This window comes from Schistocerca gregaria, chromosome 7 (assembly GCF_023897955.1).
Source record: "Schistocerca gregaria isolate iqSchGreg1 chromosome 7, iqSchGreg1.2, whole genome shotgun sequence".
Classification (NCBI taxonomy): Eukaryota; Metazoa; Arthropoda; class Insecta; order Orthoptera; family Acrididae; genus Schistocerca; species Schistocerca gregaria.
The window spans coordinates 128483480-128496847 of NC_064926.1; the positions used below are offsets into that span (position 1 = coordinate 128483480).

Consider the following 13368-nt stretch of genomic DNA (forward strand, 5'->3'; position numbering starts at 1 on the left):
TTCGTGGTGTAACAATTTTAATGGCCAGTAGTGTATAACGGTTGTGCGTCGGGAGTTAAAAGAACGGAATAAAACGGCTGAGCAGCTACTCATAAGCCACACATTGTTGTAGTCAACACCAAACGACGCTTGAAATGGTGTAAAACGCGACGGCACTGAACAGCGGAAGACTGGAAACGGATGATTTGGGGTCTTCAGTCACTATATACCGTGTGACAATCGAATGGAAAGGTATGGGTTTGGCGAATAACTGGAGATAGTTACCTACCGTCATGTGATGTGTCAGCAGCGAAGTATGGAGAAGGTGGTGTAACGGTACGGCGATGTTTTTGGTGATTAGCACGTCATCCCTTATTGTACTTCAGAAAACGCTAAATGCAGAATCAAGATACAGGGTGTACATAAACTCCTGGAACACTTTCAATTACACTACTAACCATTAAAACTGCTACACCACGAAGATGACGTGCTACAGAGGCGAAATTTAACCGACAGGAAGAAGATGCTGTGCTATGCAAATGATTAGTTTTTTGAGAGCATTCACACAAGGTTGGCGTCGGTGACGACACCTACAACGTGCTGACATGAGGAAACTTTCCTACCGATTTCTCCTACACAAACAGCAGTTGACCGGCGTTGTCTGGTGAAACGCTGTTGTGATGCCTCGTGTAAGGAGGAGAAATACGTACCATCACGTTTCCGACTTTGGTAAAAGTCGGATTGTAGCGATTGCGGCTTACCGTATCGCGACATTGTTGCTCGCGTTGGTCAAGATCCAATGACTGTTAGCAGAATATGGAATCGGTGGGTTCAGGAGGGTAATACGGAACGCCGTGCTGGATCCCTAAGGCCTCGTATCACTAGCAGTCGAGATGACAGGCTTCTTATCCGCATGGCTGTAACGGATCGTGCAGCCACGTCTCGATCCCAGAGCCAACAGATAGCGAAGTTTGCAAGACAACAACCATCTGCACGAACAGTTCGACGACGTTTACAGCTGCATGGACTATCAGCTCGGAGACTATGGCTGTGGTTACCCTTGACGCTGCATCACAGAGAGGATCGCCTGCGATGGTGTAGTCAACGAGGAACCTGGAAGCACGAACGACAAAACGTCATTTTTTCGGATGAATCTAGGTTCTGTTTACAGCATCATGATGGTCGCATCCGTGTTTGGCGACATCGCGGTGAACGAACATTGTAAGCGTGTATTCGTTATCGCCATACTGGCGTATCAACCGGCGTGATGGTATGGTGTGACATTGGTTACACGTCTCGGTCGCCTCTTGTTCGCATTGACGGCACTTTGAACAGTGGAGTTTCCATTTCAAATGTGTTACGACCTGTGGCTCTACCTTTCATTCGATCTCTGCGAAACCCTAGATTTCAGCAGGATAATGCACGACCGCATTTTGCAGGTACTGTACGGGCGTTTCTGGATACAGAAAATGTTTGACTGCTGCCCTGGCCAGCACATTCTCCTGATCTATCACCAAATGAAAACGTCTGGTCAATTGTGGCCGAGCAACTGGCAACTACTCTTGATGAACTGTGGTATCGTGTTGAAGCTGCATGGGCAGCTGTACCTGTACACGCCATCCAAGCTCTGTTTTACTTAATGCCCAGGCGTATCAAGGCCATTATTACGGCCAGGGGTGGTTGTTCTGGGCAGTCATTTCTCAGGATCTCTGCACCCAAATTGCGTGAAAATGTAATCACATGTCAGTTGTAGTATAATATATTTGTCCAATGAATACCCGTTTATCATCTGCATTTCTTCTTAGTGTAGCAGTTTTAATCGCCAGTAGTGTACATATGTCTTTCTTTTCATGTGTACCGCCACAGCGTAGTTTGGTAATTTTCCGATTGTCAGCGCTAGTCGCCTACATAGCGAATTCAGGCGCGGAGCTAAAGAAGAGAACAGCTGTTCCTGAAACGGCCTTCCCGATCACCTAATCTCACTCCGTGTGACTTTTTTCCTGTGGCGACACATTAAATATCTGGTGTATGTACCGCCATTACCTCCTGATGTAGCAGAGCTCCGGGAGAGAATACGGGAAGCGATTGCCACAATTGACGATGCCATGCTGGGACGGGTATGGAAAGAATTCGATTACCTTACTGACGTCTGCCGGGTTACTCATGATTCGCATATTGAATGTTTATAAAAAAAAACCCTTCAGAGTTTCTCTTCTCAATGTAATATGTATGATATCTGTACAATGTTTAGTTCTTCTGCAATAAAGAATTGAAAGTGTTCCCGGGCTTTATGTACACCCTGTATTTTCCAGTAATGTGTAGTGCGTGCGGTATACGGACAGTTCGGAGACAATGGTTTATTTGTCAGGATGACAATGCACCCTGTCATAAAGCAGCCTTTGAGAGGCAGTGGTCAAGTCCTGAAATACACTGACCTTTCCTAGTCCTGGCGTGAACCAAATGGAAGCCCTTTGGGATGAGTTAGAATGTCGAGTTCGCTCCAGGCCCAAATGTTCAACATCGCCTTCTCTCAATTCGTCGCTTGAGGAAGAATGGGCTGCCATTCATCCACAAACATTCATACACTTCACTGGAAGTGTCGCCACCTGACAACAAACAGTCATAAAGGCGAAAGGTGGGCACACCCCATATTTACATCTCCTAACAGGTATCCGAATACTTTTGATCAGATAGTGTATCATAGTGGTGTGTGTCTGCCAGTTGGTTGTTTGGAATCGACACGGAGTCGTGACAGATCGGTACAAAGAAGCCATTGTGTTTGCAAGTGAGCATGCTCGCACAGCGAGTGAAGTGTTGGTTGGTTCAGCGCGGACAGCCCAACCAGTATACAGGCAATGGCGCTGTCATGTATCACGGCGTAAGAACAGTGGTCGTAAAAAGATCCTAACCGATAGGGACCTGAGACGAGTTCACGCCTTGTCGACGACTATTCGCTTCACACCCGGCAGATATTGCCTTGCAAAGCAATCTGCATATGGACGAGTACGAACAATGTGAACGGAACCGTGTGCAATGGACAGTCGGCGTAGCCTGCCTCTTTAAAAGGCTATTGCCAACAGCGGTATATTAGGTTTCACGCCTTCGATGGTCCAAACAACGCACAATCGGGACAGTAACTGGCTTGAGACGATAGTTTTATTCGCCATTTGCCTCTTTTCGTATGATAACAAGACTTCCACTGCACCGAAAACATTTGCTCCGTAGTGTGTGATGGCTGTCATTGAGACCGGAGGTGATGCTGTAATGTTTTAGGGTTGTATTTTGTACCATAACTTGGGCGTATGTAGTCTGGTTATGTGAATATGAACCAGGATATTTATTTCAAAACTCCTGGTAACCGGAAGTTGCCCTTCCTCCTACATCTCGATAATGAGTGTGCCGTGTTCATTCCGTCTTCCACAGCCGTGTTAACGGATAAATATGTTTATGCTACTCGTCTCACGGACATTCAGGTACCCTTTCGCAGCGCGACTAGTCACTCGATCCCACGGCGAATGCATCTGACTATTTTGAACATCGTATGAAACGTAGCAATCAACATCCCCCTAATTTGGAAGCACTACGAGATCTAATCAACAGTGAGTGACGTCAGATAGATATGGCACACCTAAATACATTTCCTCGCCGAACTGAGACAGTTAGCAGAGCAAGAGGGGGAGGGAGATGGAGGGAGGGGGAAGGGGAGGGGAGGGGAGGTTGTTACACGGCATTAGGTGATGTCTCCTGCGAGTGACTATTTTTCTGTGCACTGTGTTGGCATTCGATATTACGTCTTCTGATTTAGGCTACATTATGGCAACACCACCTGTTGGAAGTACGTAATTTATCAAGTTGACATCTATCTCCATAACTGCACTCTTTTTCAGTGACTAGCGAGCGCAGCAATACTTTGCAATTTGCTAAATATGTATACGAACTGGATATAATACATCCTAAACTGCTTCCCCCCTCTCTGTCCATCTTCTCATTCCCCTCTGTTTGTCCATCATCTGTTCTTCCTCCTGTCTTTTCTTCTTATGCATCACCTTCTCCCGCTTAACTCTGTCCATTTCCTCCTGTCCCCTCTCCCGTGTCTCGTCTTCCCCTCATCTCTCTGTGCGTTTCCTCCTTCCCTTTTTCTATGTCCATTTCTACACCCCCCTCCCCCCCCCCGCCCCTTTTGTCCATCTCTACTTCTCACTCTCTGACATTGCACCTTTTGTATTGTTACGGAGACGAAACCTTCACTGGGAACTGAAGTAGCTGAACGGGTAAAGCCGTCGGAATCACTGGTATATGAGGTGTGAGAGAGACCTCTGTGGCTGCTGAATCTACGAGTATAGTAGCTTCAGTTACAATATTTCTTCGGGGTTTAATCTGCGAATGGGTAGGATTACAAAGGCTCAGACGAGAATTCAGATTATGTTGTGGAATTCTAATCATAAGCCCATTAGCTGTAAATACAACGTCCTTATTTTCTGTAAAAGAGAAGATGAAAACCACAAACATTTTCTCGTGTATACCATTCGTGTTTAAAATTATATGCAACGAGAAAAAGGATGTATGTAAGAAACAATTTGCTTAATTTTTTACACGCGAGAAACAAAACTAAGCTGCAAATTTTCACAGCGCAGCATAGCACAACATTTACTGTGCGCTGACGGTCTGCCTTGGAGGAAAGTAATGCGTTAGGATAACACCATCACAGTCGTACACGGGAATCACCATGACGCACTTTCGATTTTCGTGGCGACCCATAATGACGCCATTCGTTGGATTGGCGTTTCAGTTTTGGCTCGTACGATGTGGACCGCGTCCCATCAAGTGCTACCATACGATGTAAGAAAGCCTCTCCTTCGCGCTCATAGCGCCCCAAGTGCGTCTGAGTAGCGTCGTAATGCATCCATTTCTGCATTTCCGTCGAGTCATGCGGAACCCATCGTCATGCAATTTTTCGCATGCCCAGGCATTCCTTCAGGATGTGAAGCACGGTCGTATGAGCTAATCCTGTTTCGTGGGCAAGCTCACGAATCGTATGGCGTTGATCACTGTCCACTAACGTGGCAGCAGCATGCACATCTTCTTCAGAAATGGTAGGACGACCGGCCCGATGCATGTCTGCCACAGTTTGCCGACCTTCGTTGAAGGCTTTCCCCCAACGTGCCACTGTTCTGTACGGCAATGCCGACTCCCCGCACGCCTCTTGAAGACCTTGATGAAACTGTACGACCTTTGGCACATTCAATCTTGATCCACCTTCGTTGTTCAGGTATGTCAACAATGTGTGCTATCTGCGACAATAGTAGATTCCATTTCATAGTGTCTCCACAGCAGTGTTGCCACTATTTAAGCTCCAACCCTTCTATAATGAAATTAGCTGTACCATAACATAGATGTATGTATGCAATCACGCCAAATTTATACCGATTCATCGTAGTTTTGTATTACCACTGCCACGAGCACTGCCGTACCACTTCGGATAATGCAGGAACGAAAACAGAGTAGCGTAGGAGAGTGATGTGTATGTAGCACTGCCGCCTACCGTCGAGGAAAGACTCGACAAACTCAACTGCACTTGCGGCAAGGTTCATCATCTGGGGACGTCACATGTTTAACATTTGTCATTCGGTGTTGGGTTATTTCCCGACATTTGCGACCCCACTTGTCTTAAAGTCAGGTCTGTCGTTTCGGTTGATTTTAATTGGTTCAAATGGCTCTGAGCACTGTGGGACTTAATTTCTAAGGTCATCAGTCCCCTAGAACTTAGAACTACTTAAACCTAACTAACCTAAGGACATCACACACATCCATGCCCGAGGCAGGATTCCAACCTGCGACCGTAGCGGTAGCGCGGTTCCAGACTGTAGTGGCTAGAGCCGCTCGGCCACTCCAGCTGGCTTGATTTTAAATGTTATAAAGAGTTATCCTGTACGGTTGTACAGATTTCGGGTGGAGGTGGTCAGGCCGGAGTTTTGGCAAGAGTTTTATCATACAGTTTTCAAGCTGTACGTGGAATGGGAATAATACATAAATTACTTGTGTGCCTGTTTCAGTGACTCTTTTTTCGAATGTCACTACTGTATAAAGCGTGTTTCCAATTGCGTGTAACGTAACATAGCGCAACGTTAACAACAACATGCGCAGAAGCCAGAGAAAATACGAGAATGCGTCTGTGTTGACCATCACAGCAGTGCAATGGGAATAAGTTCCTGGATATTGTTATAGGTGACATATAATGTATAACGAAGAGTGGCACAGCAGGGAACTGAATTTCGACGAACCATGGATGCGCAGATCAAGAAAATAAAGAACAGCCATCGATGTATAGCCCCTCAGCCTCACAATTTTCAGCAAGAGCAAATTTTATTTGAATATAAGTATAAAATACGTACACCCAACTCAAGATTATGTGCAATATATTGCGGATTTATGACGGAGGACGGACAGATAGTCCGAAACGCGTCGTACTAAACACAAATGTATTTTATACATTCAGATCGTCAATGGCATTCGATTACTACATAGAAACTGATGCTTTTAGTGCAGTCTCATTTCCGAACACAGATCACAAACTGTATCTATATCACGTTATAGTTCTTTGTATCCAAAGGACTTCTTTTCTCCTTTGCCTGATACGTTTTTACCGCTGTCGTAGCAGCGCCAGAGTATTTCTTCGATACTCTTTCTCGTGATTATGTATTTGACTTTTCAAATATTTTAACGCTAGATTCGTAAGCAAGTACTTCGCTGTTTCAAGGTTCCAGCAGGTCAGTACGCTAGACCAATAGTAATGCAACGATCTAGAACAACGTTTTCACAAATACTAACACCTTCAACGTAATTTTCAGTAGTACTGAGATTTTAAATATAATATTAGGTAAATTAACGAGTTGTTAAGTATGGCACTCTATAATTTATAAGATGAAATATTATGAAACTCTCAAAATAAGTATAACAAGGAAAAAATTGTTACATACAGCAACAGACTCTAAACTGCAGCAGTGATTTTATAAATATTTGAATATCGGAAAATAAACTCGCGCTTCACATAAAGCAGACCGCAACGTCGAAACATTTCATTATATGCAAACACGGCGCAGCCGTGTGATCATAGGTGCTCACCATAATGAGAATGGATTTCGTTCTGCATTCAGGGTACAATTCAAACAGTCAAATTAATTAAAATGTTTGATACAGTTTGTAATTTCGACTAATAACACGTATGAATGCAATTATTTTCAGGAATCTTCTCATGTATACGACGTATCATTCTTTTTACTTGTGTCTGCGTTTTTTTTTGTTGGCCCGTCTCATACATCCAGTGTTTATTAGAATAAACTACATACTGAGAAGGATATGTATGCGCATGCATCTGAAATTCTCTTCCGCCACTTTCATTCCAACAGGGTGAGAAATTTTAGAACTCACTTCTTTGCAGCAATATACCAGCAAGTAAGGAATGATGCACAGTAGTTGTTGTCTCGAAATATATGGTAGGGGCTCCCATTTCCAGCATTCGCCGGGTAACCGAGGAAAAAACCCTCGAAGACCATGGTCACAAAAGGGATTTGCAACTGTTTTTAATTAGGTAGTAAAATGTGTTGAGTCGTTAGGCCGCAAAACATTCTTATCAAATTTCTTCAGTACTGGACGCTTGAGTCGTTCTCTTACGATCTTCTTCAGGAATCCACTGGCGTGCTTAGGTGACCGAGCACAGTACCAATTAAATCGTAGTTGATGGGTCGGAAAGTCCAGCATTCAACTAGCACTAGTTTGAATGGGAATATGACTTGGCTTAATACATTTTGCCACCAATGACAACTGTCACGAAAGCTTGCAGGCTTACGTACTTTTTAAGCGTTGCTGGGACATTGTTCTCCGTTATCCCAGGCAAGAATTATAAATGTATGTGGGTATTGCGTATTATCATTATAAGCATTCATTCTTTGTGGGCTGTTAGATCATAGCACATTGTATTGCCAGCGACTTAGCTGTATACCAAAGGATGCCTCACAATCAAAGAAAACCTCCGACAAATCTTGGTCACACACACACACACACACACACACACACACAAATTAAAAAATTTCCTAGTCAGCGGGCGTCTATTTGTTTACGCGTACAGAGTGAAGCCGATGATTTGCCCGACATGTGCAGTGTGCCTATGCCGTTTCATTTCCAAGTCTTTCGTTCCCCACTCATGCGCAATGTATACAAGCTCGATTCGCGTTCGGGAGGACGACGGTTCAAACCTTCCTCTGATTTCTCATCTCAGCAAACGCCTGGTTGGTTCTTTTGGAAATGACGCAGCCGATTTTCTTCCCCCTGTATTAATTCGAGGTTGTGTGACGTATGTAATGAACCCGCTCCCGACGGGACGTTAAAGGCTAATCTTCCTTTTTCTGTTGCGGAACATTGTTACCTTCAGCCACACATGTTTCAGGTGGCTAGGAGTGGAGTAGAGAGAGCCCCAGGCGGGAACATTCGCGAGTCAATTTGCCTGATGACCAAGGGAAGACTCCCATCAGCCTCGATCCGAACTGTGAGATTTGACCAAATTATAATTTACTGCTGAGACAGCGTCGTCCACTGTCCCAGGCATAAATAAGAAATTTACCTGAGTTGAGGTAGATTTTTCTCATTCTGCACTCCAAAGAATAGAGCGGACTGTTTTACATCCAGCCTCTTTTCGGACAATAGTGGACGAACCGATAGCGGTTTGGAATAAAAGGGAAGGGCTTAAGCAGTTCCACATTTCCCTGACAAACATGCAGAATCTACCAAAAACATTTCTTGGCTCGGGGATTTGAACTATTTTAATTTATTTCTGGAACTATGTTTTCTATTGTGCCACGCTAAAATTAAAACTACGTGTATTGTGTATACAGGGTGTTACGCGTTTTCTCTTACAAGTTTCTAGGAATGTAGAGGGGACTTAGAGGATAAAGTTCTGATAGTGAACTCTTGTCCGAAAAGATATTGTTTGGATATAAATAAGTTAGAAGAACAGATCACTTTCAGAGCTCCCGCTTTATGATAGGCCCGCAGCAGAAAAATGAGCACTGACCTGTGCGGTATGGAGGAGACCCCTTCACGCGCAATGTTTCTGGTACTCGTCGTCGGGGTCTTTTCTGCGTGGCGAAGGACGTCCTCTTAAAAAGTTGTGAATGTGGCGCGTCTATGAAGAACCACTGTCAATCCGTCTAGTTGTGTACCTACCAGTTTCTCACAGCCATTGTTGTGGGCGGATGAAATTGGTATGTGGCGTCATATGATGCCGGCACCTTCCACTCCTTTTGTATGTGTAGCAAGAAGCGGGAGATTTGAAAATGATACGATCTTCAATCTTAACTTATATCCAAATAGTACATCTCCGAACATGGGCTCCTGGTAACGCTCTAAAAGCGCTGGAAATCTGTAAAAGGAATCGCCCTTTGTATGTTGTGTACGTGCGTCAGTGTCACTATAGCTGTTGTGAGTGGTGAGGCAGTTGAGTAAGACATCTGAAACACACCGGCGGGTTGATGAGCAGCATGGTACGGATTACTATTGAGAGGGGAGGGGGGGGGGAGTGGGGGGAGAAGACTCTCGAACATCTCTGTTAACGTAAACATAAGTGTAAAGAGACTATAGTTCTTACCCATAGAGTAACTAATATTTCACATCCTGTAGCATGTAAGAAGGTTAAACTTAGAATTAGTAAATGCTGCTAAATATGATCGAATGAACTGTAGATCTTTAAGACCCACTAATGTATGAGGTGGTGGGTTATCATGTATGATCTTATTGGTTAAATAAAGATTTTTTTTTAAAAAAAAGATAAACAGACAAGCAAAGTTGTTACTCAAATCTCAAATGATTTACTAACTGGTCACAAATATCGTTGCTGTGAAATATCCTTCGCACCTACATGAGCTGAGAGAAGGAAGGGCTGACGTGAAAGACTTATGGAAATCAGCGTCGAAACCATAGTATTTGCGGCCATTAAGCAGACTGTTGAGAGACTCAGTGACATTCAAGCTTAACTGAAGTCGCAGATGACGAAGAACAGCAGAAATGACTTTAGTTTCACATGCCACTCTCTCGGATAAATTTGTGTTTCCTGCTCTAGAGCGGGTTTAAGATAAATTGATTACCCTTTGCACTTGGAAGGGAAAATAAACATGTTGTATATATTCCCTATTTTCTGAGGTTATTATTTTAGTGAATTTGGAAGTAAGGTACTTTATGAATATCAAGAAAGTAAAACAAGGAAAATGCAAAGTAATTGAATTAACTGTACCGACGTCGAGGGAATTAGATGGGGAAATGGGACGCTAAAAGAATTCATGGGTTCTGATGTTTGGGCACCAAAACAACTGACGACGGCCGAAGTAGTGGGGTGGGGAATACAAACTGCCGACTAGCAATAGCAAGAAAAGCGTTTCTGAAAGAGAGAAATCTGTAAACTTCGAACGTTGATGTAAATGTTGAAAAGCCTGTTGTCACAGTATTTGTCTGGACTGTAACCTTGCACGGATGTGAAACGTAGGCGACAAACAGATCAGACAAGAAGGGAATAGAAGTTTCTGTAAGAAGATGCTGCATAAGAATGCTGAATGTTAAGTGGGCAGGTCGAGTTACTAAGAACTGGTACTTCATTTGGAGGAAATTAGAAATTTATGATACAATTTCACCAAATGAAAGTATGTATTGATAGAACGTAACACGAGGCATGAAGGAGTAGTTATTTTGATTGTGACAAGAAATGTATTTGTGCTGGTGGTGCGAGGGTGGGGGGGGGGGGGGGGGGGGGGCAGGGGCTTGAAAACATTATGGGGACACCAAGAGTTGATTATAACGAGTAGATTCAAATGGATGTAGGCTGCAGTCATTTTCGTTACACAATATTTCGGCTGTGTACCTTTCAATCATCTTCAGGTAATATCTGTAGAATGAGCGTTTTTCCTACATCCCGCCTCCTCTATACTCGGCGATAGGAGTGTAAAGGAGGTGGATGTAGCAAAGACGCTCATTCTTCAGGCATTATCTGAAGATGATGCCAAGGTTCACTGTCGAAATATCGTGTTACGGAAACAACTGCTCCCAGCTGGACACTCGACAACGGTAAAAACAGGATTGAAGAGGATAGACTAGATTGAAAAGCTCCATCGAAGCAGTCTCAGACTGAAGACCACTAAAAGAACACGAGGTAACTGGTACTTGCTAATTTAGATCGTTATCAGTCATGTGACATCCACAGTTGGATATAAGCCTCCCCTAAACTTTGCTATACTTTGCATCCATGTTTCCCCTACATATATTCTACTGTCATCTACGCGTATTCCATTACGTTATTGTTTTGGTCCTTTATTAGCTCGTGTTATAGTGTCAAACCTCTACTGGTCCATCCAGTACATTTACCTGGCTACATGTTCCGGCCACTTCCATTTCGTTTTAATTACAGTCATAATTATGTCTTTCACTCCAGTCTATCGTTGCTCGATTTTATATCGTATTTCTCCTAGTAACTTACATTCAGCCACGTTGGATGCTACCTGTAGTTATGAAAAGGTTTACCCGAAGCACTCCAAGCCATTTCATTCTTGTATATACTTCTTTTTATGTTCGCCCAGATGGCGTCGTCAGCTGCCTTAACTACGAGAAGTCATCAGTTTGATCTGTGTCTTAGTTGTTAAGTTATACTATAGCCTTTCCAACATGTTGGTTTTGTATTAATTTAATGTAATCCCTCTGTATACAATGCTATAACTTTTGGAAATTTATGAGGTAAATAAAATTAGTTTGTTTTCACCCTATAGGCAGATGTGATTAGTTATTCTATCTAATGGAAGAGTGGGATCAACAAGTAACAGCGTTACTCCAAGAATTTAGATGGTTTAAGAAAAAAGAGTAAAATGACCTATTGAGAAACCCACTCTTACACCTCACCTACCGTGTTTCAAGTACGACCGAGGCTAACTACTGAAGCTGTAATTCTACAAAGGAAAGAAAACGACTATTGACAAACTAGTTGCCCAGCTTCTCCAAAAAGAAGTACAGTTACTCGTATAAGTTTTTTGAACTCTAGATATTCTGGGAATTGATTAGTTTAAAGTTCATGGACCAGAACTGGATGATGTGTACGAAACTACTGCAGTAATAAGAGACGCAAAGCGAAAATAATGACCTTTTGTGATTCTGAGTAACAGCTGAAATATAATTATCTTGAACACTTCACTTTAACATTCATACGATGTTATTTAGGAGAAGGGCACTGACGATCATCTTCACATACACTTTAGATGTCACCAATATTGCAGAGTGCGATTAACATTGTAAAGGAAAGGTTTCACTCTTTAAAAAAATATGGACATATTGCTTCCAGCTTGCCATCTCATCTACTTGCCGCGGTACTCACCTTCTTCGCTGGAGGAACGAAGCAGGCTGCTGGAACACACGCAGCCAGCTGATATTGCCAGCAGGACTCCTATCGCCAGGTACGAAGCCATCGTATCTGCCGCAGTCCTGCACACATAAAAACGAAAGCATGAGGCAACATAATATTTCATACTTTGAATGCGGTGAGTAATTTGACGAACGTAAATCAAACGATAATGCGAAAATACAAGGTGTTTCACCACTACGCCGATAGGTTTCCGTGGGTTTTGGTGACAAACCCATGTCTGGAATTTTACCGTTCGCATATACAGGGTGGTCCAATGATAGTGACCGGGCCAAATATCTCACAAAATAAGCATCAAACGAAAAAACTACAAAGAGCGAAACCCGTCTAGCTTGAATGGCGAAACCAGATGGCGGTATGGTTGGCCCGCTAGATGGCTATGCCATAGGTCAAACCGATATCAACTGCGTCTTTTAAAATAGGAACCCACATTTTTTATTACATATTCGTGTAGTACGTAAAGAAATATGAATGTTTCAGTTGAACCACTTCTTCGCTTTGTGGTAGATGGCGCTCTAATAGTCACAAACGTACATGGTATCACGCAACATTCCGTCAATGCGGAAGGTATTTGCTTCGTAATACATTACCCGTGTTAAAATAGACCGTTTACCAATTGCGGAAAAGGCCGATACCGTGTTGATGAATGGCTGTTGTGATCAAAATGCCCAACGGGCGTGTGCTCTGTACGCTGCTTGGTATCCTGGACGACATCATCCAAGTGTCCGGATCGTTCACCGGATAGTTACGTTATTTAAGGAAACAGGAAGTGTTCACCCACATGCGGAACGTCAACCACAACCTGCAACAAATGATGATGCCCAAGTAGGTGTTTTAGCTGCTGTCGCGGCTAATCCGCACATCAGTAGCAGACAAATTGCACGAGAATCGGGTATCTCAACAACGTAGGTGTTGAAAATGCTACATCAACATCGATTGCACCC

The 13368-nt window shown here is 43.4% G+C and overlaps 1 protein-coding gene across 3 annotated transcripts in view; it reads right to left on the reverse strand.

Annotated features, from left to right (window-relative positions):
- The window catches only part of LOC126281600 (semaphorin-2A-like), a 944484-nt gene that overhangs the window by 490161 nt on the left and 440955 nt on the right, over nt 1–13368 (reverse strand). For all 3 annotated transcript variants that reach the window (XM_049980701.1, XM_049980702.1, XM_049980703.1), the window contains one exon: nt 12380–12486. In XM_049980701.1, the coding sequence (XP_049836658.1) occupies nt 12380–12470 (91 nt within the window). In that variant the 5' untranslated portion in view covers nt 12471–12486. The remainder of the gene's footprint in view (nt 1–12379; nt 12487–13368) is intronic.